Genomic DNA, 22867 nt, shown 5'->3' with positions numbered 1-22867 from the left:
TCTTCCCAGCAAGAAGCACCCGAAACCGAGCAAGACGGTGAAGAGAATGAGGGGAAGGGAGATGACCATAACGAAGCCCATCTCCGACCTGATGCCAAAGCCTGCGCTGGTGAGTCTGAGGACGTTTCGTGTTGAAAGCGTTCGCTTGCAGGTAGAAAAGAAGCTGGTGGAGTTGATCTATCTATCTTTCCAAAGATGATAGATTCGAGTATGGTTTAATAGATAGTTCACAACAGCTCTTGGCTTTAGGGCAATAATTCACATGACCGTTGTCCAACGGTCGACTTTGTTAAAAGTAAAACACTGCATGATGTTTAAGACTAATCTAGAACATTACATGGATAGATATAGTTGAATGTTGGTATGATAACATCATTTACTAATCAGATGTACAATCAACATAGATGAAATCATTTTAAAGATGATTGTGAATGTAGCTTTCAAGATAGGAAGGTAAACAATATAACAATAGGAAGAATGCAACAAAATCCCATACATACACTTTAACTCAACCTACATTGTTCCGGAGGGAACTCCAAACTCCAAAGTACAAAAATTAATGAAGCCAATTTATAATTTCAGAAGTTCATGCACGAAATCAATAATATGAACAGCAACACCAATCAACAATTTAATGGCCATATACTGTCTTAGAGGATGCACAAGCAGAGTAGCTTGTTTCGACCATTTACTAATACAAGATTCTGATGATGATAAAAATATTCAAGTAGTATAACCCAATTGCATCGGGGAATAGAATCTGAAAACCTCAAACACTTTCTCCATGGGGAATGAGTAGTTGAAACAATGTTTGATGGGAGTTCCATGAACCTCAAAGATCTCTAGAATTAATGTGATTCATCTCTGAGAAACTCAAGGTCCAGCTCTGAGGGATCAGTAGCCTGAATCTCATAGTGAACTCCATCTAGTTCTCTCTTGAATCGGTCCTTGGAGGTTGCATACAGCATCTTCGCACGGATTCACGATGTATAAGGGGACCTGATGGAAGAAGGAACAAGGAAAAAATGACACCGAAGCATAAGATGTTACACGAGAAGAAGAAGTCCCACTGAAAGAATGTAACATAACTTAAATAGTACACAATTTTCAGCTTATACTGGAGATGATAAAAAAATACGTTAACTAATCACCATAGACATAAAGGAATGATGAAATTTTAGTGCTGTTTCCCGAGCACTAACAACAATGCTTCATAAATATGCTGCTGCCCTCAAAATAATACATAAATGCTTAAAGCAAAATGGACTAAAACAATCTTTTCTAATTAAGATGGTAAAAGACTTTCATAGATTTGTAGTATAAACAAGGCAGGGGCCATTAACTGAGGTTCGTTTTAGGAACAAACCATGAGATCCAAGTACTAAAGAGGACATTACCTCATAAAGGACACAATGAATTCCCAATCCAAATTCAATTATCAACAGTTGAACCTACCATAGGGCCCCTTGGCCACACCAAACACAACGTACCTCCGTTTGGCCATGCTTAATACAAGCTGCCTCAACTAGGGAACTCCCTTATAATATAGATAAGGGAGTCAGTAGTCCCACATCATCCCTTCGCCATATACAACAAATGCTAGCTTTGGACATACACAGAGGAGGCTACCTAAATGTTGCTGTTGTTAGTGCACCTTAATTTTGTTTATTCATCAACAACTTCACAAAGTCATGAATTATGAGAGCTTGCCTTATGCAGCTGCTAGCTACAAGCATCTAATAGTGTGCATCTATTTTGTTCATCCTTAATTCATTCAAAAGTTTAAATTATAAATATGTATACATATCAAGTATGGATATATCCACCACAATAGCACCGGTAAAGACATTTTTAAAAAAATTTCTAGGATGAAGAGTCTCACCAGGCAATGAAGAAAATTTTGCTTTTTTGACAATTCTCTTCAGTAACAAAGTCAAAATCATAGATGGCATAACGGCAATCGTTTTCAGGCAGAGATGCCATAAAATCATCATAGCTTTCAGTTGCACCTCCAGTCTTCTCCACAACAACCTGCTTTTGCTTCTCATCAATTTTGAATATCACATATCGATGTGTCTTCTTTCTCTGAAGTTCTAGGAATATATCTTTGCAATCCCCCGCAATACCCATTCCAGAAGATGCATTTGACTGACACTTGGAGATAACGTTCAGGAATCCAAAATACAAAAAATCGAAACTTAATCATTAAATTCATGCTCAGCCACCAAAAGATAGATTCGCTCAACTATGAGATAAGAGGTCAATGTGTTTTTGGAGAAATGTTGAAAGGCCCAGAGTCATGCAGTGCAAGAAGACTACCAATCTGGCATACAGAGTATGTGCTTTATGAAGACCCATATAAAAACTAATTATTATGGCATTATGAATCCTTAAACCCAACCATCACAAACACTCTTTCATATAAAGCCTGTCGAAGTTCTCACTTGCAGGAGCATTCAAATCAGAACTTTAGAATGTTGATACAACTTACAAGCACACTAATCTGCCTCATTGCCTGATGAAAAATATTGGATCGATATGAGATACAAAAGGTTTACTATCAACTGCCTTGTATTCTTCCTGTAGGTTTTCTTTTGTATTTTATATTGGACAAATTAAGAATCAGCAGACACCGTATGCATCAGAAATTCAAAATTCAGGTATCTCAGTGATAAAATTCAGAGAGCTGAGACAAAACCAGAAAGTCTATACCAAAAATCAGTATCTCTTTCTCCAACTAAGGCTACAAGAGCAGGAAAAGTATTCTCTGACAGTAACACATCAATGACAATTTCGAGAGTTGAGTGATCTCTCTGTTCCTCGTCTCTCCTGGTAGCAGCAGATATAATAGCAGAGATGAAGTTTACACATCAATGACAATCCCTCCAGTATATCCCTCCAACAACCAAGAATCACCATATAGACAAACAAAAAGACCCACACCCCAACACCCCCTCGTTCCTTTCTTCCTACCATCCAACAGAAGCTGCAGAGCTCCTGTGAGAAATATTAATGATGACAAGAAACCAGGAGACCGAGAAACAGAATGGATGGAACCAGTTAAATGTTGTCTCCAATTTGATCCCAATTATGGATTCTGATGAACTAAAACTTTAGGTATGATTTGAACAAAAGAAGACTAGTTCATAATGCAACCACTTGAACAATGAAGACCACATCCTACCCTCCCACAATGTCTAGTTCTTGAATTTTGCAGGGATATTCTAATATACACATGTATGTACATGCAAGTTTGCCTAAAAGAAAAATGACATCAAGAAGCCAATATCACCACTGCAGGCCTACAACAAGACAATTATTTCTTCTATTCACATCCTACAAGATGTAAACGCAATCGACGCCAACAACCCACGATCGACGACGCAAACAGAGGTCACTCGACTGATTCCCAACAAAAGCAAATTGGCATCACATAGACTATAAGCAGATCCGATCAATACCATATATCCCGAAATACCACAAAACTGAACAAAATACACGAAGCTATCACATCAACCAAGAATAACCACAAAGCAAAGAGACGAAAGAACAACAAAAAGGAAACGAAAACTCGATCAAGAAAGGAAATCGAACAGAATGACTTACATACGATCGGAGGAAAGCCATTTTCCACGGAGACGAATTAATCCTTTTCCGTCGCGATTACAAAAGCAAAGACGACAGTGAGCGGTAGAAAAGGATGTACGCCGAGACCACGAGTTGGGGGAAAAACACGAATTACCCTCCCCGACCGCGGTGGGTGCAGAATGCTCCTTCCTTTACGCATACAGACTGGGAGGCCACGCGAGCTGATGCCACACCGGAAGCAAACACGATAAGGCTTGGACTTGGGCGGTGGATAGGACGCAGTGGCCCTGGCAGCTTCGTCGATTTGGACCGGGCCAAGTTACCGCCACCGCCACTGACGTCCGGTCTTAGACCATTTTGCCTCTCTCTATATATATATATATGTGGAGAGAGAGAGAGAGAGCGAGGAGAGAGTGAGAGAGAGAGAGGTGATTGTTCGAAAAAAAAATCTGCTTTTTGGATTTTTTTTATCACTATCCATTTGATTGTTTCCAATCGATGACTCCTCTTTCCAAAAATATCAGAGATGTCCTACAAAAGATGTAGCAAGTTCTTTTTGTCGATTTTGGGAGAGAGTAAGGATCGATCGGTTTGATCTAATGTTAGTCGTTTCGTAAAAACCACTATTTAGTGTTCAGGTCATTTCTTCACAATCTTTTGCTTTAAAAAACGATCAACTTTCCCCGTTTTCACTCTACTCTCTTCTCCCCTCGCTGGTTTGGAGCTGTGATATGGTGTGTTCCCTCGATGAAATCATGCAACAGCTAGTTAGGATAGCGGTTGAGGTAAGAGGAACGAAGATCCACTATGATGGAAGCATGAGACCAACCTCGTTCCGAGACCAACCACGATAGAAAAAGGATGAAAACATATTATAACGGAGATCTAAAATCCACAACAATGGAAAAGGGACGAGGACTTACCTATCATGGTGGAAAAGGGATGAAGGCTCGCTATGACAAAAACTCGAGATCCACCACCATGGAAAAGGGACCATGACTCGTCATGACGACAGGGACTCAAAATCTATCATGATGGAAAAGGAACGAAAATCCATTATGACGGAAGCGAGATCCATCATAGTGGAAAAGGGATAAAGACCCACCACGACATGAACCCGAAATCCACCATGGTAAAAGAAAGATAAATGTCCACTACAATAGAAGCCCGGGATCTACCATGGTGGAAAAAGAGATGAAGACCTGCTATGGTAGGGACTCGAAATCCACCACGGTGAAGGGACAAAGGCCTATTACAACGGAAGCCTGATATCTACTACGATGGAATTATCGGGCCAATATGCTCGAGGTGTAGGGTTGGGAGGATCGACTCATGCCAAAACATCGACAGAAGTATCAGGTCAATATGCCCGAGACGTATGAACTGGGAAGATTGATCCATTCCAGAACACCCACCACGACGGAAGCATCGGACCAATGTGCTCGAGGCATGTGAGTTGGGAAGATCAACCCACACTAGAACACCCACCATAGTGAAAGCATCGAGCCAATGTATCCATGGTGTGAGAGTCGAGAAGATTGACCTATGCTAGAACACCTATCACGATGAAAGTATCGGGCCAAGGTGCTCGAGACATGTGAGTCGGAAAGATTGACCTATGCTAGAACACTTATCATGATGGATGTTGTGACAAATAGAGGTGCAGATATGAGATATCCGCGAAACCCTTAGTTTGGATCATATAGATAAAATCCAATTGAATAATTGAATAAAGATCTAATTGGATAATTGGATAGATACCCAACAAGGATAGAATTCATTAAGGGTTAAGCTGCTTGCACCTATATAAATAGGAGATACCTCATGGCTTATAGACTATTAACTTCTGGTTGTCACCCCTCTTATTCTCCTCAGCCTTCTCTCTTCCTCCTTAGCTTTAGTAGCCTTGTGGTGCACGAGGAGAGTGAGATCCCACAGTGATATGAAGAGTGTCATCGCTACGTCTATTATGTGGATCACTACCAGAAAGGAGTATGCAAATTCTCTTTTATCCACTCCATCGAATCTAAAAATTTTAGGGATATACGATCTCGCTAAGTAACATATCTAACATGATACGTGCAGTTTTCGATTTTACGATTTTCTCGTGCACCAATCATCGTACAACGACCAAGTACTTAATGTTGGGAAATCTAATTTTGTTTTTATTTTTCGCTACGCATGAGATACCGACCCATGATTTTTCAGCAATATAGACTAGTTGTCCACATAGATGGTTGTAAAGGAAAGACATACGAATCAATCGCCTGTTAACCATGGCCCCCTAGCTTCCCAGGTATAAGAACCAATCCCTGATACTTGAACAAGGGTTGGATTCCTCACACTCTAAGCCCTCCTATTTTCATTACCCTACAAAAAGGCTAACTTGATTGTCGAAGGAGTTAGATCAAAAAATTTCTTGAATATTGACCTTTGTATAGGGTTTCGAGGAAACTAGAGCTCACATTGGATGCACAACGATCATCTCGGATCCACCTCGACTAACTTATTCCCCATTGCGACCTCTTCACCCATCTACCATGAGGGACATGGGAATGACTTTGCATCTACGGGATAAGACCGAGCCATGTTGATCCTTGATTGATGGCATCAAGACAACAACAACTTCCACATATTTCGATCTTGTTCTTAAAATTCTTCTTCACTTAATTTTATATAAATGGATCTATATCCTAAGACGATCTAATCATGTACAAAAATTTGGATCCAATCGAATAAAATCTAATCCAAGAGAGAGAAACGCTAAACCCGATTCCCAATTTGATCGAACGAATTTAGCTGAACCATTCTGTAATCCGACCCAAAAAGCATTGATCATCCAACAAAATGATCAAGCATGCCAATCCTTTCAGGCCACAAAATCCACTGTAGAAAGAATACCGCCCCAACCAAGTTGTTGAGTTGGGTCAAGAAATTGTCGTCCGTCGCCCAATCAATAGCTGTCCTTCTCACTGTAGCTGTTCCATACCTATCCGATAAGACGGCAGGAATATTCCGCTGTCTGCCGAGGCGGGTGGCTGCATGATCCAAAACCCAAATGGCTTGCCCACCTCATCTTGGCGGTGATCTTTGTCGGAGCTCCACCGGTCGTAGCCCCATCAAGGTCCCCCCACCCACGAGCTCGCTTTATCAACGGTCTAGAACGTCTCATCAGCTCGCACGAATCTGGAAGCCGAGACCGCGTACCTACAACCCATGCCTTTTACATTTCCGCCCTTCGCGAAGTCCAAATTCTTTGTTAATGCAGTGTTGACACTTCAGATAACAACCCACGTGATGTTCTATTCTTTGTGGTCCAACAGAGACTATCAATACACATAAATTTTCTTGGCCTAAAATCCAAAATTGTAATTGGTCAAATGACATTTTAGTATGCGTTCCGAAGAATTAACTAAAATTAAGGGGGCTTTTTGAAAAATTATCAACCAAGCAGTCACAGTTGCTTTCGGGCAGTGGACGAAATACGAATGTGTCAGGGACTAAATTGCAATTTGGGATTCGTACAGTACAAGGCGTGCCATTTGGATTGCAAGAAAAGCCACCAGTCCACGATTCCACCTGCCTCCGACCTCCTCCGCTTCTCCTCTTCTTCCTCGTCCACCCCACCGCCGCTGCCGTCGCCTCGACCTCGTGAAGATGAGGGAGATCCTCCACATCCAGGCGGGGCAGTGCGGAAACCAGATCGGCGCCAAGTTCTGGGAGGTGATCTGTGATGAACACGCGATCGACGCCACCGGGGCGTACGCCGGTGACTCCGACCTCCAGCTCGAGCGCATCAGCGTCTACTTCAACGAGGCCGTCGGTGCTCGGTACGTGCCGCGGGCCGTCCTGGTGGACCTCGAGCCCGGCACCATGGACGCTGTCCGCTCCGGGCCCTTCGGTCGCATCTTCCGCCCCGACAACTTCATCTACGGCCAGTCCGGCGCCGGAAACAACTGGGCAAAGGGCCACTATACCGAGGGTGCCGAACTCGTCGACGCTGTGCTCGACGTCGTCCGCTCCGAGGTCGAGAAGTGCGATTGCTTGCAAGGTCCTTCGTTTCTTTCCTTCAATTCTACATCTCCTGATTGTTGAATTATCTTTCAGGAGAACGAAAGGGTAAATAGTGAATTTTGTAGAGAGAAATTAGCTATCTAAAGAAAATTATCTTCAAATTTTCGAGTAACATTTTTTTTTACTTTGTCGTAATTAGACAAAAATTATGCTTTTCTTTTATGACACATCAATTCAGTAATTGGTGATATATAATTATTTTCATTGTTGATCATCTATTTTCTTCGCTGCAGTTTTTTGTTTTAACAGATTCCTTTTAATTTATTGTTCATATAATCATAAGGTACAATGAAGTATCTGAGACCATAAAGGTACTCTGATGCGTTTTTGAGTATTAATGGTCTATTTTAAGGCCTTAAGAAGATGTTTTGTTCTGCAGTGGTGGTATCGATCGTGTTACTCTCACAATTATCTAAATTGTACTAAGCAATTTATGTTCACTAAATCAAATTTTAGGATTCAGGTGTCTCCTATCTTAAACTTCTCTTGTTTGATATTTGGTAAGTTTCTATGTGCTTCTGTCTTGGACAAATTGTGCAACTCCGTTTCTAGATGTCACCTGTTTCTTGTTTACTCGTTGAGAAATTGCTGAAAGATAAACGAAATATCTTTACATGGGCTTGGGGGTGTGTCTATTGCAATTGCAGCTGTTTGCAAGTTTTAGCTGTGGGCGCTGTGGCGGAAACCAGTATATGATTGCAATTTGTCATCCTTGAGTTGTTAAAGACTTGAATTCAATGGCTTTTTGTATTTATAGACTCAGCGATCTATGGGCTTGTAATGGTTTGTTTTCCTTCCTAAGGGTTGATGGTGTTCTGGTAGTGGTTTTGCATGTTGGGATTACTAGAAAAATCCAACAGAAGAGAATTGACAATTATCAAGGTCAATCATTTGAATGTTCAAGACTCTCTTTGTTGCAGCTACTATCAAGTATTGAAATGAATCTAGCTCCAAATGACCAAATTTTGCTTTATCGATAGTTTCTTTGTTCCTTTCTTCTATTTGGAATTATTTTGTTAATAATCAAGTTATCTGGCCATTGGGATTGAAAGGGAAACTTTTGTTCTAATGCAGTTGATGTAGCATGGTTTCCCTTGGTCTTCGCTCAAGTTCCTGAAAATAATAAGAGACATTGGTTACTTACTTCAGAGATTAGTATTTGTGGCATATTTCTTATCATGGCTGAGATTTGTTACTATTGGTAGCAAGGCTATGACGAAGTTGCAATTTGTTTAGAAGGAAAATGAATGCTTAAAGTACTTCAAAGAAATCAAAGCTTTGCTTGGAAAAACATAAGGCATTTTCTTTCACTTAATAACTTGGAAATGCCTAATGAAATATTTTCATGTTTGTTCTTTTGTTCTTCAATTATTTTTGTCGTTGAATGCATATCATTGATTTATCTGTAAGAGCAAACAATTATTCTCTTGCCAGATCTCTTGAACTCATTGTGCAGTTTCCATTTTTGTATTGAATGTCTGTATTACAAGCATGATCTAACTCTTGGCTGACTAACAGGTTTTCCTTGCCATAGAATTTCACCTGTTTCTACTCCCATAAATTCACAGGATTCCAGCTATGTCATTCTCTGGGAGGTGGCACTGGATCTGGCATGGGCACTCTTCTTATCTCAAAGATCAGAGAGGAATATCCAGATCGTATGATGCTCACCTTTTCCGTCTTTCCATCACCAAAGGTCTCGGATACAGTAGTAGAGCCATACAATGCTACTCTTTCAGTTCATCAACTTGTTGAGAACGCTGATGAAAGTATGGTCCTTGACAATGAAGCTCTCTATGACATCTGTTTTCGCACTCTCAAGCTCACCACACCTACCTGTAAGTCGAAGTTTAATCCATCGCTACATTTCCTCCAGTTCTATTGTTTTTTTCATCTAGTTCTCCTGAAGATTTACATTCCATGTGATGGTTGACCATTTGAGATTCATTTTTTTTCTAGATTATCTGACTATTCTTCATTATGTATCATCGCACTTGGTCCACCCTACTTTAACACATGCCCTACATTGATGAGATATCGCATATTGCTACACCTTGCACTCTAATATTTATCTTTGCCACAGTTGGTGACCTGAATCACCTTATCTCGGCCACCATGAGTGGTGTCACATGTTGCTTAAGATTCCCTGGTCAGCTTAACTCTGACCTCCGGAAACTGGCAGTCAACTTGATCCCTTTTCCCCGCCTCCATTTCTTCATGGTTGGATTTGCACCCTTGACTTCAAGAGGCTCACAGCAGTATTATGCCCTCACCGTGCCGGAACTGACCCAGCAGATGTGGGATGCTAAGAACATGATGTGTGCTGCTGATCCACGCCATGGGCGCTATCTCACTGCTTCAGCCATGTTCCGAGGAAAAATGAGCACAAAAGAAGTGGATGAACAGATGATCAATGTCCAAAACAAAAACTCCTCCTACTTTGTGGAGTGGATACCAAACAATGTCAAATCTAGCGTGTGCGACATCCCACCGAAAGGGCTGAAGATGGCATCGACCTTTGTTGGGAACTCAACCGCCATTCAGGAAATGTTCAGCCGGGTCAGTGAACAGTTCACGCTTATGTTCAGGAGGAAGGCCTTCTTGCACTGGTACACCGGTGAGGGGATGGACGAGATGGAGTTCACTGAGGCAGAGAGTAATATGAATGATTTGGTCGCCGAGTACCAGCAGTACCAGGATGCGACAGCTGAGGAGTACGAGGTGGAGGAAGAAGAAGAGGAAGAGGCTGCCTGAAGCAAGACCTCCGTTCTGGTTGCTTCGAGTGGGTTTGGTCGTTGTGACATCGAGGACAGCTTCATCAATGTCCGTATGCTTCATATTATGTGTGAATGTGATGTTGTGAATTCTCAACTGCTGACAATAAGATTTCTATGTACTTATTTGTGGTTGCTGTTATGAACATCTGATTTGTTGTCATGCAAATCACCTGTAATATTGCACTGCATTGTGTACTAAATTTGAATCGGCTATAGAAAAAATTGTTGCACGAAGAATATATATTTTTCTTCTATTTATTAATCTCATCTTTTCATTTATATTATACAAAATAAATGGTTTGCTCACATTTTATGGTATTTCTGTCATTTTAACGACCTTCTCAGTGCTACAAGAGAAGCTGCTTCGTTCGGTGAGGGAGCAAAGCAAACTCGATCGGCGAACATTGCCAGTGTCGTGTCGCCTTCTTCGGTGCTCATGCACACAAGGTGTTTGTCTCTTCTCCATTAATCAAACTGCAAGCAAGCTCACGGGTACGAAGTCTCTGCTCTCACCAAACAACGCCACTCGCAGCCTTCCTGTGGACCATCATCTCCAACGGCTCCTTCGCTGAATCCTCCAAAAGCTGTTCACAGAAAAGCAAAAGAGGAAGACGAAAAAACCCAAAAGGAAAAGCTGCACTAATCTTTCTTCCCCATTTTGCATCATGGGATGATGTTTTAGGGAGAAGAAGAAGCTGAAGAGTACGTGCAACTCTTTCTTTCGTACATCCACGTGAGGAGTAGTGCTGAACACTCCATCATCCCCATTATTCGAGTCAGTTCAGTGCCCACACACTACTGCATCGTTCTGCAAGAGCCTTTGGTTTTTTCCTCGCCTGCAGATCGAGTCGAGCCAAATCAGTATCTCTGGATGGGTGTCATCCCATGGATTCAAACAAGCGTGTTGGAACTCATGTACACCGACTCATCAATGAGCAGTGGGACAGAGGGAGGACATCCAGAATCTATCAGGCACGTCAAACCTAATATACATATAATGGACATTTGTGCCTCTTCTTCTCCACTGTTCTTTCTTGTATCGATTCATTGGTGTAGCAGTACTCGTCAAGTACAAAGTACAATCATGGACTTCGCATCATTAATGGATCGTATTGGAATCGATATGATTCGAGATACATTCTGATTTGAACTGAATCCGATCGAATTGATGATGAGCTACATGAATTGAACATGATCGATATTGTGACGAATCTGATTTAAGATCGAACCCAACCCGAGTCGCTTGTTCTTGACGACCCACGAAGGTCCCACACCTCACCTTTTCTTCGACTCCCAATTAAGGTTTCCTTCATCCACGAAAAAGGAGATCAATCCTCCGATTCGTGAAAGATCAGCGGAGCCATGTCGATTGATCGAACCCACTGGCGAGCGATGCGCTCCGCAGGTGGCAACTGCAATCACCACCATTCGATTGCAGAGACCCTCATCTTGATGACGCCACGAATCAAAAGCAATTACAAGGAGTGTACGCCCACCGCCCGGAGGAAAGATCGGAACGTTGGGAAGAATCTTACATCTCTCTCTCTCTCTCTCTCTCTCTCTGAAGACATTATTCTTGCTTTTTCTTTGGTGAAAGCCCGTTTCTTGTGATTTGCTGTGCTGTTGGCTCTTTCTGATATCTTTTCCTTTGGTGGCAGCAGCAGCGGCAGTAGCAACAGTCAAGTGCATACCACCGAAGCTGCAATTATAAAAAGCTTCACACACCTCCACGGCCCCTCCCAAAGCAAAAGAGCAAAAAGCTACAGATGCCCTCTTTTCTCTCCACCGCTCTCCCCTTTTATTTCCTCGGCAGTGGTCCTTTGAAAGGCATTCTTGGCTCCTCTCTTCGATGCTCTGTTTCTCGCTTCCTCTTAATGGAAATGTGAACCTGGGAGGTGCCTGAAGGTTTACATGAGTAAGCAAAGAGGAGAGTTCAAGATTGAGTTTTGGTTGATGGAAGATTAGCCTGGGATTTTTGTTCTTCTTCCGCTGCTGTGGGCTACATAAGCAGGTGAAGAGGAGAGTTCAAGATTGAGTTTTGATTGTTTTGGGTTTCTCCGTCTCCAGTGCGTTCGATTTTTGTTTCTCTACGGAGGGATGACAGGAATGCATTTGGAGAGTTGAGGGGTTGTTGATGGTCCGATAATGGAGGGAGTTGTGGCGGTGCATTTATTGGTGCTGTCTCTTTTGGGTCTTTATCTGAGATGTCTTTGTCAAGAGGATGCTGCCGTGTACATTGTGACCATGAAGCAGCCCTCTGCAGCTCATTACTCTGATGAAGTGAAGAGGTTCGGGAGCAGCGGGGTAAGTGCCGGTGCCTCTGGGGCATTCAACACCCTCAACAAGCCAAGGTCCTTCCTTTTCTTTGTTTTTCTTAAACTTTATTATTTGCCTCTTGATATCGCTGTAAAATTTTCTTCGCAAAGTTTATGAACCCTAGTTTTGCTGATTGAAGACTATGATATCTGGAAGTTGTATTTTAGTAAAATATGCTGCTATATAATTTGTAGAGTCATTATCCAGTAGATTGTTATCTTAAAAGGAAGTTAGGAGGAAATTGTGTTAACCCTGGTCTCTAAGCAAACTTGGCAAATGCAGCTGGAAATAAGCTTGTTTGATTTTTACTAGAGTTAATTCTCCAAGCAATCCGTTGTGTTTAATATGTGTACTACTTTATGTTATAATAATTTTAAGACAGCTTTTGTTACTCATTGTCCCTTTAGTTTTTGTTGGTCACGAAGTAAATAATTGATGTATGATGACTATTCTATGCATTTATCTTCTGTGCATCTATTAGGTCTGCAGAAATCCTTCAAAATCAGGTTTATAACTCACTTAATAAGAGTCTACCACATCTACAATCTAGGCACACTATATCCATATAGTTAGATTTTCATGCTATGGTTGAAGGCATTCATCTTTCTTGCACCTATAATGATGACACAGTTTTTATGCATATTCCTGATCATTTATTTTATACTTGAAAGTGATATATGGGTTCATGTCCTAAATCCAGGAATGCATCACGGACAAATACAAGTTACAGTTCATATTTGATTCGGCTTCAGAATTTGCTACTGAAAAGGACATTGAGAGGGGAGAAATATCTGAAGCTATATAGCTACCATTACTTGATTAATGGATTTGCTGTGCTTATCACCCCTCAACAGGTGCTTGTTTGCTTGATTATATAATCCATTTCTTTTCCAGTTATTTCTTTTATTCTTGCTTAGTCTGGATCATTTTTAGTAGGTTTGTATGACAAGTGCAATTTTAAGAGAAGGATCAAGAAACTCAATCTAGGTTATCCGTGGATGCCAATTGTGTTGCTTATATTCTTATGTTTTGTGTCATTCTTTGATGTCTTAATCTGTTCTATTTGCACTTATGTGGAAGAGATTGTCAATCCGAGTCCAAAACCATGTGAATGATATCCTGGAAAGTATTACTCACAAGGTGGGCTCTGTTGTAACTTATAAGCTAATTAAAACCCAACCCATAGCTAATCTGGGACTAATGAGATCAGGGTATTACAATTTACCCTATAAATTCCTGATGTCCTTGTCATCTTAGCACATCACATCACACATATAAAAAGATTCCTAGTATTTCCCACAAGTAATGTGAGGTGTGGTAGATTATGGTAGATGATGTTTAGTTTTAAATCCACAACTTTGCGAAATTTTATTTTTGTATCTTAATCAATTTGGGAGGTGGGCCTATGCTCAGAGATGGAAAAATATGCTAGTCAATGTTATTACAAAGTAGTGAACATTTGTTCTTATTTCAACATAAAATTTGTTTTTTTTTTCATGAAGATGAGTCCCATGTATAGAAGGAGATTTAAAATGAAACCTAGTGGGCCATGCTTCATCAAACCTGATGCCTAGTGATGCTTTGTGTTGAGTGGGCTGTGGCTTAATTATGGGTGCTTTTATGTGGTGAGTCAAATCACAGCTCCTCTTTTCACAAAAATTGCAAAATATTGTGGGCCTACTTGTATTCATAACTTTGAAGCTAAGATGTTCATATAACTTGTCATCATACTAAGTAAAAGCTTATCTGCATTACTAGTAACATACTATTGCCATGCATGTGAAAAAAAATTCCTTAGGCATGAGACGGCAGATGTACCTATTTATAGATGTAATGCAAAAAATACATATCTATATATGGTTCAGATAGAATAGTGATGGAGGATTAAGGCTGCTATCCTATAACCTAAAATTCAATCATGAAGATTCCAAAATGGAGGTGAATTCATTTATGTATATGTGGTTCAGCCAGAATCTTAATGGACACGCGCTATGATGTTAAAAAATTAAAAGCCAACATTTGCACAACTTGAATAGGCTTTTTGTGTTCGTCAAGATAACAAAGAAGTACGGTATAAGAACATTCATGCAATGAAAGTATGAATTAGACTGTGGTTGTTCCTTATCTAGATATATTAAAATGAATGCATATGGGTCTTCAACTTATTTTGTTGAACTAAACAAAAGAAGCAGATGCTTCTTGATTAATATGAATTTGTCAATTCTTTTGATTCTTCTATATGTATCTTTTATTTCTGATAATTTTCATGTTCTTTCTTTTAGTGTAAAGTAAGAAAGAATAAGTATCGGCGTTTTCAGTTGCATGCTTTTAGTTAATGCATTTGAGGATACCATTCTAAAGTGGAATAGGAAATGTCACAAGGCATTTTTTGCATTCAACAACTCTCCTATGAGTAAGTGATACGATTGATTTGTAGCAAAAGAAACCAAGGGACCTAAGGTTTTATCTTGTGCACTTTTATTCTTTTAAACCAAAATCAAAGTTAATAGACTGTAATGGAGAAAGAGTACAATAGTCAATAGTTGTTGTTTGACAAAAGAATGATAACATGCTGACCCTCTTTTTAAATATTATAAATGATTATCATTTTGATGCAATTTTATATTCTTCATATGTCTGTTTCTATGATTGGCAAGTCTAGATCAAGTCTTGATCTTAGCAAATTGCATTCAACTTTTATCTTATCTAGTGATTTGGTGGATATTTAAGGCAGACAAGCTTTCTCGGAGGCATGAGGTAGCAAACTTAATGTTGGACTTCTCAGTTAGGACTGCAACTACACACACTCCTGAATTCTTAGGTCTGCCTCATGGAGCTTGGGCCCAAGATGGAGGTCCTGAAGTTGCTGGGGAAGGAATCGTTATTGGTTTTATTGACACAGGAATAGATCCTACACATCCCAGCTTCTCTGATACTCTTTCTATCAATCACTATCCTGTTCCTGCTCATTTTTCTGGTATTTGTGAAGTTACAAGAGATTTTCCATCTGGATCATGTAACAGAAAGGTTGTTGGTGCTCGTCATTTTGCTGCTTCTGCTATTATTAGGGGTATGTTCAATGCTACTCAGGACTATGCTTCACCATTTGATGGTGATGGTCATGGAACGTAAGTACCTTCCAACAACAAACTTCCCTGCAACAAATTTTGCAACACTTCCCTTGAAGGAACTTTCTCAATGCATTCTCTCTCAATATGATAAACATTGTCTTTACAAATTTATTGAAATTCTAAACTTTCTTGATTTACATATGTTCTTTTTCTATATATTTTTTGTTATAATGGATACATATATGTGATTTGTGTTGGTTCCATCAAAATGGATACTATTTGTTCCTATCAAATGAGGTGAGCTAATGTTCTCTGTTTTTTATTACCTGATAATGCATTTAAAGAAGACAAAGGTCATTTTCCCACAAGGATAGTGCTGTGTAAGCCTTTTTTGTTTGTTTGTTTTGCCTTTCGTGGTTTTCTGGGAGAGTGATATTTTTTACATGGCCTCTATAGCCAGTTATATACGTGTTAGAATACTGTGTAAAACTACATGAAAGGATGCTGATAGAAAAAAAGTCCAAAACATGACTAGTGAGTTGTTCCAGTAGGATGATAAAGGAGGATATTCCAAAGTCATATGCTAGGAAATTGTCCAACATTACTTATAAGCTCTGACACAGTAAATGATATATTCTCAGTTTCCAGGTCTGAATTTGTTTTATTGCAATATCTTTTACATACATGCAGGCACACAACCTCCATTGCTGCTGGCAATCATGGAATACCTGTTATTGTCTCAGGGCATCATTTTGGGAATGCAAGTGGCATGGCCCCTCATGCACAGTAAGTCACCAATCTTATCCAATTGTAAATCAGCATATATTTCCTTTACACATAAGATTAACACAAATAATGCAAAATTTTCAGCATCGCTGTTTATAAAGCTCTGTACAAAAGCTTTGGAGGCTTTGCTGCTGATGTTGTTGCTGCAATAGATCAGGTAAAGAGAACAGTTGCTCTATATTCATATCAGTGGCATAATATTGGCTACTGAATTCAAGTCACTTCTTGATTATACTTGAATCAAATCCGTGTTTTCAATCTAAATTGATTACTGTGATTTTGGTTTTCATCACAGTGAAGCGAACTGTAAAACATAAATTGGATTTGAGAAGGTTCCAGATAAAAATCTGGAAGTCATAAGTGAAACGATATCATTTCTTTAGGAATGTGACCTTTGAAATCTTATGCAAGAAAAAGCTTGCTGCAAGTTCTAGAATGATAATAGTGGTTAGAATATCTGTTTGCTGATTGCAGTTTAAAGTATAAACCCATGCCATGAGGGAGTAATTTCTGAACTTTTTTTGTTTGTTAAGTTGTCTTCCAATGTGAAGTTTTCTCTATTGAAACAACATTTAACAGTTTGCTATGCAATACAATTTACAGCCATTTGGGGTCTGCACATTTGACATGGTAAGAAAAAGGTTAAATGAAGTTATTTCTATCATGGAACTAATAGATTTGTTGAATAATCTGGTAGTCATTTGTTCTGATTTGTGAAGGAGTCTCTATCTTAGCAATTATAATTTATGCATATATTATATATTCTCTCCATCCTCAAAACCTAGAATTAGGTGCATGGAATAGTAATTTATTGGCTAAGCACTTTTGTTGCAACTTGCTTGGCTGGCATTTCTGATCATTTGCAATTGCAGGCAGCTCAAGATGGTGTTGATATCATAAGTTTATCTATCACACCGAATAGGCGTCCTTGGGGGCTAGCAACATTCTTCAATCCAATAGACATGTCATTGCTCTCAGCCGTAAAATCTGGAATATTTGTTGTACAAGCAGCAGGAAATACTGGACCTTCGCCAAAGAGTGTATCTTCCTTCAGCCCTTGGATATTTACTGTAGGTGCCTCTGCTCACGATAGAGTATACAATAACTGGCTACTGCTTGGTAACAATCTAACAATTTCAGGAGTTGGACTTGCACGTGAGTATGCCATGTTTATTATTTGAAGGTTACTTTGATATCTTTAAGTTCCTTAGTGATGCAATTTTATCATGTATTAATTTTGTTTCTGTATAACAGCTGGAACAGATGGCGACTCAATGTTTCCTCTTATTTCTGCTATTCATGCCATGAAAAATAACACCACCGTAGCAAATGATATGTATTTGGGAGAATGCCAAGATTCAAGTTATCTAGATGAAGATCTGATTGATGGGAAGATATTGATCTGTAGCTATTCAATCAGATTTGTTCTGGGACTCTCTTCCATCAAACAAGCATTGGAGACAGCAAAGAATGTTAGCGCGGTTGGAGTTATATTCTACATGGATCCATTTGTTACTGGGTTTCATCTGAACCCAATTCCTATGGATATGCCAGGCCTTATAATACCATCTACAGATGACTCCAAGGTACAGAGATATATTCAGAAGTATTGAATTTTTTAGTGGTGATTCATTATGGAATCCTCATAAAGTATTAACAGCATCAAAGCATATTTAAGTTGGATGCTCGACACTTCTTTAACTGAATGCTTGAGACTTCTTTGTGTGAGGTATTAGGTTGTTTATACACGTAGTTTTCATGTAACTTTTGCATTTGGATTATGTTGTACATTTCTCATATGAATTTTCTCCTTCAGTCCTTTTGAGCTTTTCAACACAATAGTTTGGAAGATAGATATTAAGAGTAGGATTGGATGGACAATATGATTGGAATCGACAAAATCAATAGGATCGATCAGATCAGATTGGTCGAGATATTAACTTAGGCAAAATATCAGAATAAAATAAAATTTCATGACATAAAAGGCATATGTGATGATAGCATATCTTCATATTTCCTAACATAGATTAACATTAAAAGTTTAAAATTTAAAATATGATAAATGATGAAAAATAATTCTTAAAAAATAAACTATTTATATTTACTTGAAAATAAAATTGATCATATTGTACAAATGTGTTAGCATACTGAGTTACTAATATACATATGTTGTTAAATATTAGGAAACCTATCCACACAGTTTGAAGATAACCTTTACCCTACCGTAGCCCCAATGTTTTTTTAATAATCATGCTGGTGAAACCTTAAGTGATACAAAGGCATAAAAAACTTTATTTGAGAAGAGGTCACATGGAATTTAAGATTAATATAAAGTTGCATGGCATTTCACTTCTCTATAAAAGCATCCCCATTTCCTTAAGAGCTACATTCAGTCCTCTCCTTTTTTATCACTGTATCATTTCCTCTATGTTTTACAAGATGGTGAACAACAAATATAAAACAAAGATGGCAAACACCAGTGACGGACGCTACAAATGAACAAGTACCAAGTGGGATGATAATAGCATTTCCTACTCTATTTAACAATCATGGTCATGAGTTTCTTTTTCTTCCATGTGGGCTTCTCACTTCTCCTTTGCCTCTTCCATTCATCCCCTATTCTATTTGACATTCACAGTTGCAACTTCGTTTTCTGTGTTCCTACCATCCAGACTCTAGGTTATCACATCATTTGATATTAGGCAAAGTCGACCAACTGTAATTAAGTCCAGTGATTCTATCCAAGCTGATTGTAAGGTTGAGAAATCAGCTAACTCCCTCAAATGTACCTAACTCAACTTCATTCTCTCTTCTTTTTTCTGTTCTTTCTAGTAATTGTGCTAAACCCAAAAGCTTGTATATTAGGTCACGGTCCAACGTGTTCATATTTAGTGCCAACCTTTTATTTTTCTTGTGGATGTGGAACTATATCTTCAAGCGACGCATACATTTTCTCCATTGTTTATGAGAGTTCTATTTCCTGTTGTTGCTTCTCTGTAGCTCACTCAGAGCTACTCACTACACAACTGATGTCCAGATGTCCAAATCACACACATGCATATATATATATATATATGTATATATATGTATATATATATGTATATATATGTATATATATATGTATATATATATGTATATGTATATATATATGTATGTGTATGTATGTGTATATATATGTATGTATATATATGTGTATATATAAATATGTATATATATGTGTATATATATATACATATATATACACATATATATACATATATATACACATATATATACATATATATACACATATATATACATATATATATATATGTATATATTCTCTTTATAAGTTTGCCAATTGAAGTACCTCCAGATAACCATTTCTTTTTTTTAATCTGATATATTTCTTCTGCTATTCATTTGCATGTCATTTTCCACACAGGTTGATTCATGACATCTTTTCTGTTTTGACTTTTAATTTATGAAGCAGGTTTCCTCTAGCAAAATTCTTGTTGTTGAATAGCTTGTTTTTGTTTGTGCATATGTTGCATTTAGTTATTTTTACTAGCTAGTTGTCTCCTGCTTATATTCTCTTCATACTTCTTGTCTTCTATATGAATATATGGTAGGTTGTATTTATGATTTTCACATTTTCTGTCCAGAAAAAAACTATAAATTCATGACTTTCCAGCATTATTCTGATCTCATCATTGTTCATTATATGTTACCAATCATTTGTTTGTATTTTGATGTTTAGGTATTTTTTGACTACTATAATAGCTCCTTAGTGAGAGATGACATGTCGAAGAGCATCATCAAGTATTGTGGTGTTGCAAACATATTAGGAGGTCTTAAGGCTAACTACAGCAACACTGCCCCAAAAGTGATGTACTACTCTGCTAGAGGACCAGATCCAGAGGACAACTCCTTAGCCGATGCTGATATAATGAAACCTAATCTGATAGCTCCCGGTAATTTCATATGGGGTGCTTGGAGTTCTGTGGGAACTGACTCTGCCGAATTTGAAGGTACATTCATGTCAACACATGAATACTATTATAATATTATCATTAGTATATCAAGAACTTCTGCTGAACTCGAGCCCTCGATGCAATCATATCACTGTTTGTCAACCATACTGGTGATTAGTTTGTGGCAACTGAAACTAAATTGATATTCAGTAGGAAATAGCTACCAAATTAGCTTATTTCATGATTGAAAAAGTGCCCGAAGCTTTACTTAGGCCACAAAGTGCATCCAGGAGAAGTGAAATCATAGTTTCTTCCATATAGGTGACAGACCTTGCCCCTAGGGCACAAATTTTAAGCCAGTGAACAATATCGAGTTCGGACTCTCGATGATCATTGGTACTGACTTCTACAATTACCACAGATGCATTTTGCTGTATTGAATTTACTTTTTATAGGGCTTTATCCTCATTTACAGGTGAGAGTTTTGCAATGATATCTGGTACAAGTATGGCTGCTCCACATATAGCAGGTCTAGCTGCTCTGATCAAGCAAAAGTTTCCTAGTTTTAGTCCTTCAGCCATTGCCTCGGCCCTCTCCACAACTGCCACGCTATATGACAGGCAAGGTGGCCCCATAATGGCCCAACGAGCTTACAGAAATCCAGATTCCAACCAGTCTCCTGCGACACCATTTGACATGGGCAGCGGCTTTGTTAATGCAACTGCTGCACTAGACCCGGGACTTATCTTCGATACAGGTCAGTGCTGCTTCACAAACTACTAATAACAAATAATTGCAAGGATTCATGTGATGTTAAAGCTTGTTGCAGTCATTTACTATCTACCACACATGGTATCTCTAAAATAACTCTAGTAAATCTTTCATTAGAAAACTGCAGTGTAGTGTGATTTTATAACTTGCTGAATTTAGTATCTCCTTGTGCACCAGGTTATGATGACTTCGTTTCCTTTCTTTGTGGCATCAATGGATCCGGTCCCATAGTACTAAACTACACCGGTCATACCTGTGAGGTTTCTAACATGACAGGCTCAGATCTGAATATTCCTTCCATTACAATATCACTGCTCAATCAATTGAGAGTTATCGTGAGAACAGTCACCAACGTAGCAAATGACGAGTATTACCATGTCAGCTGGAGTGCTCCTTTTGGAGCTTCAGTTTCTGTGGCGCCGGCTCAGTTTTTTGTTGCAAGTGGACAGCAACAAAACTTGACTATTGTACTAAACGCAACCATGAATTCTTCCTTTGCTAGCTTCGGCAGTATCGGGCTTTATGGCAACCTAGGCCATAAGTCCATCATTCCTTTGTCTGTCATCTCTAAGATCACACAAGACACCACACCAAGGAGAAGGAAATGCTGACTGTTTCGCTTGCTTTGGCTGCCGGAATTGACCTGATTGTTTATTCATTTTGTTGTACATCTTGAAGTATCTTGGTGTAATTAATTAGCGAAGGGAGCAAACAATAATTGGAAGAATGTATATTAATCCCCTCTTTACATGACTTGGTTTTGCAAAGCTGATGATGGAACTTAAATATATCTTTTCCTTTTGCTTTTGTTAGATTTACAAGATTTAATTGTATTACTTTTGATAGGGTAATTTTCTACCCGATGACAGTCGATATGTGGCTGTATATGTGACAGTCTGGTTAGTATAAAAGACATAAGATTTAACCTTTTGGTTATGGATTGTTCCATTAAGGAATATTTCATGAGATATATTTTTTAATCTGATATAAAAAATTATCTTTTGTACAATAATCGAGATAATATGGTTGGTTTTGACTATTTTCACTCCTTCAGACGAAATTTGGAAACATGTGCATTAAGAGGATTAGCTGACTGTACATCCATAGATCTTACCAGAAATTGTCTCTTTCAATTTGCTAGTAGCTATCTGAGCATAAACTGCTTCATTGTCGCATTCAAACAAACACATTACGATCCTACAGATTGGCAGTTCTGTAGCCCAGGATTCTCTCATGCCACGCTGAAGGAACTAGCTGTGCCTTACACAAACTTCCTGGCTCACTCGAACCATCTCTTGCTTGTCACCCCGCTTGGACATTGCAGATGTAGAGCTTCCCATATAAAACAGTTGCAGTACTAAGCCTGATTTCCCAGCAAATAGTCAACCTGTAAATTAGATCCTTCTGTTCTTCCATAGCAAACCATCACACGATCGAGGGTAACAGTAGTGTTTCCTCTTACTGTTCCAACTGAACCCACCGATCAACGCCACGAATTCAACCAATAGTGGGGTTTTCCGTGCCACGGGAC

General features: G+C 39.0%; 2 protein-coding genes and 1 pseudogene across 4 annotated transcripts; 2 read left to right on the top strand and 1 right to left on the bottom strand.

Annotated features, from left to right (window-relative positions):
* Positions 1-548: 548 nt before the first annotated feature.
* LOC135614362 (actin-depolymerizing factor 11-like) lies at positions 549-3958 on the bottom strand (annotated as a pseudogene).
* Positions 3959-7139: 3181 nt separating this feature from the next.
* On the top strand, positions 7140-10693 carry LOC135614364 (tubulin beta-7 chain-like). The gene is made up of 3 exons (XM_065111663.1): positions 7140-7639; positions 9231-9500; positions 9746-10693. The coding sequence occupies exons 1-3, from the start codon at positions 7246-7248 to the stop codon at positions 10414-10416; spliced, it is 1335 nt and encodes a 444-aa protein (XP_064967735.1). The 5' UTR covers positions 7140-7245; the 3' UTR covers positions 10417-10693.
* Positions 10694-11766: 1073 nt separating this feature from the next.
* LOC103986962 (subtilisin-like protease SBT2.3) lies at positions 11767-22148 on the top strand. Of its 3 annotated transcripts, XM_009405122.3 has the most exons (10): positions 11767-12790; positions 13456-13609; positions 15486-15883; positions 16517-16612; positions 16697-16769; positions 17485-17767; positions 17867-18198; positions 20352-20622; positions 21041-21322; positions 21514-22148. In XM_009405122.3, exons 1-10 carry the CDS (start codon positions 12585-12587, stop codon positions 21945-21947), a joined length of 2529 nt encoding a protein of 842 aa, XP_009403397.2. In that variant the 5' UTR covers positions 11767-12584; the 3' UTR covers positions 21948-22148. The 3 variants fall into 3 exon arrangements, with proteins under 3 accessions (XP_009403397.2, XP_064967731.1, XP_064967730.1); XM_065111659.1 differs by lacking the exon at positions 11767-12790 and having other exon boundaries at positions 13470-13609; positions 15490-15883; XM_065111658.1 differs by lacking the exon at positions 11767-12790 and having other exon boundaries at positions 13473-13609; positions 15466-15883.
* The last annotated feature ends 719 nt before the right edge of the window (positions 22149-22867 follow it).

Source organism: Musa acuminata, chromosome BXJ2-6 (assembly GCF_036884655.1).
Source record: "Musa acuminata AAA Group cultivar baxijiao chromosome BXJ2-6, Cavendish_Baxijiao_AAA, whole genome shotgun sequence".
In the NCBI taxonomy this organism is placed as follows: domain Eukaryota; kingdom Viridiplantae; phylum Streptophyta; class Magnoliopsida; order Zingiberales; family Musaceae; genus Musa; species Musa acuminata.
The sequence above is the reverse complement of the archived record's forward strand: the minus strand, read 5'-3'. Positions and strand labels throughout refer to the sequence as shown.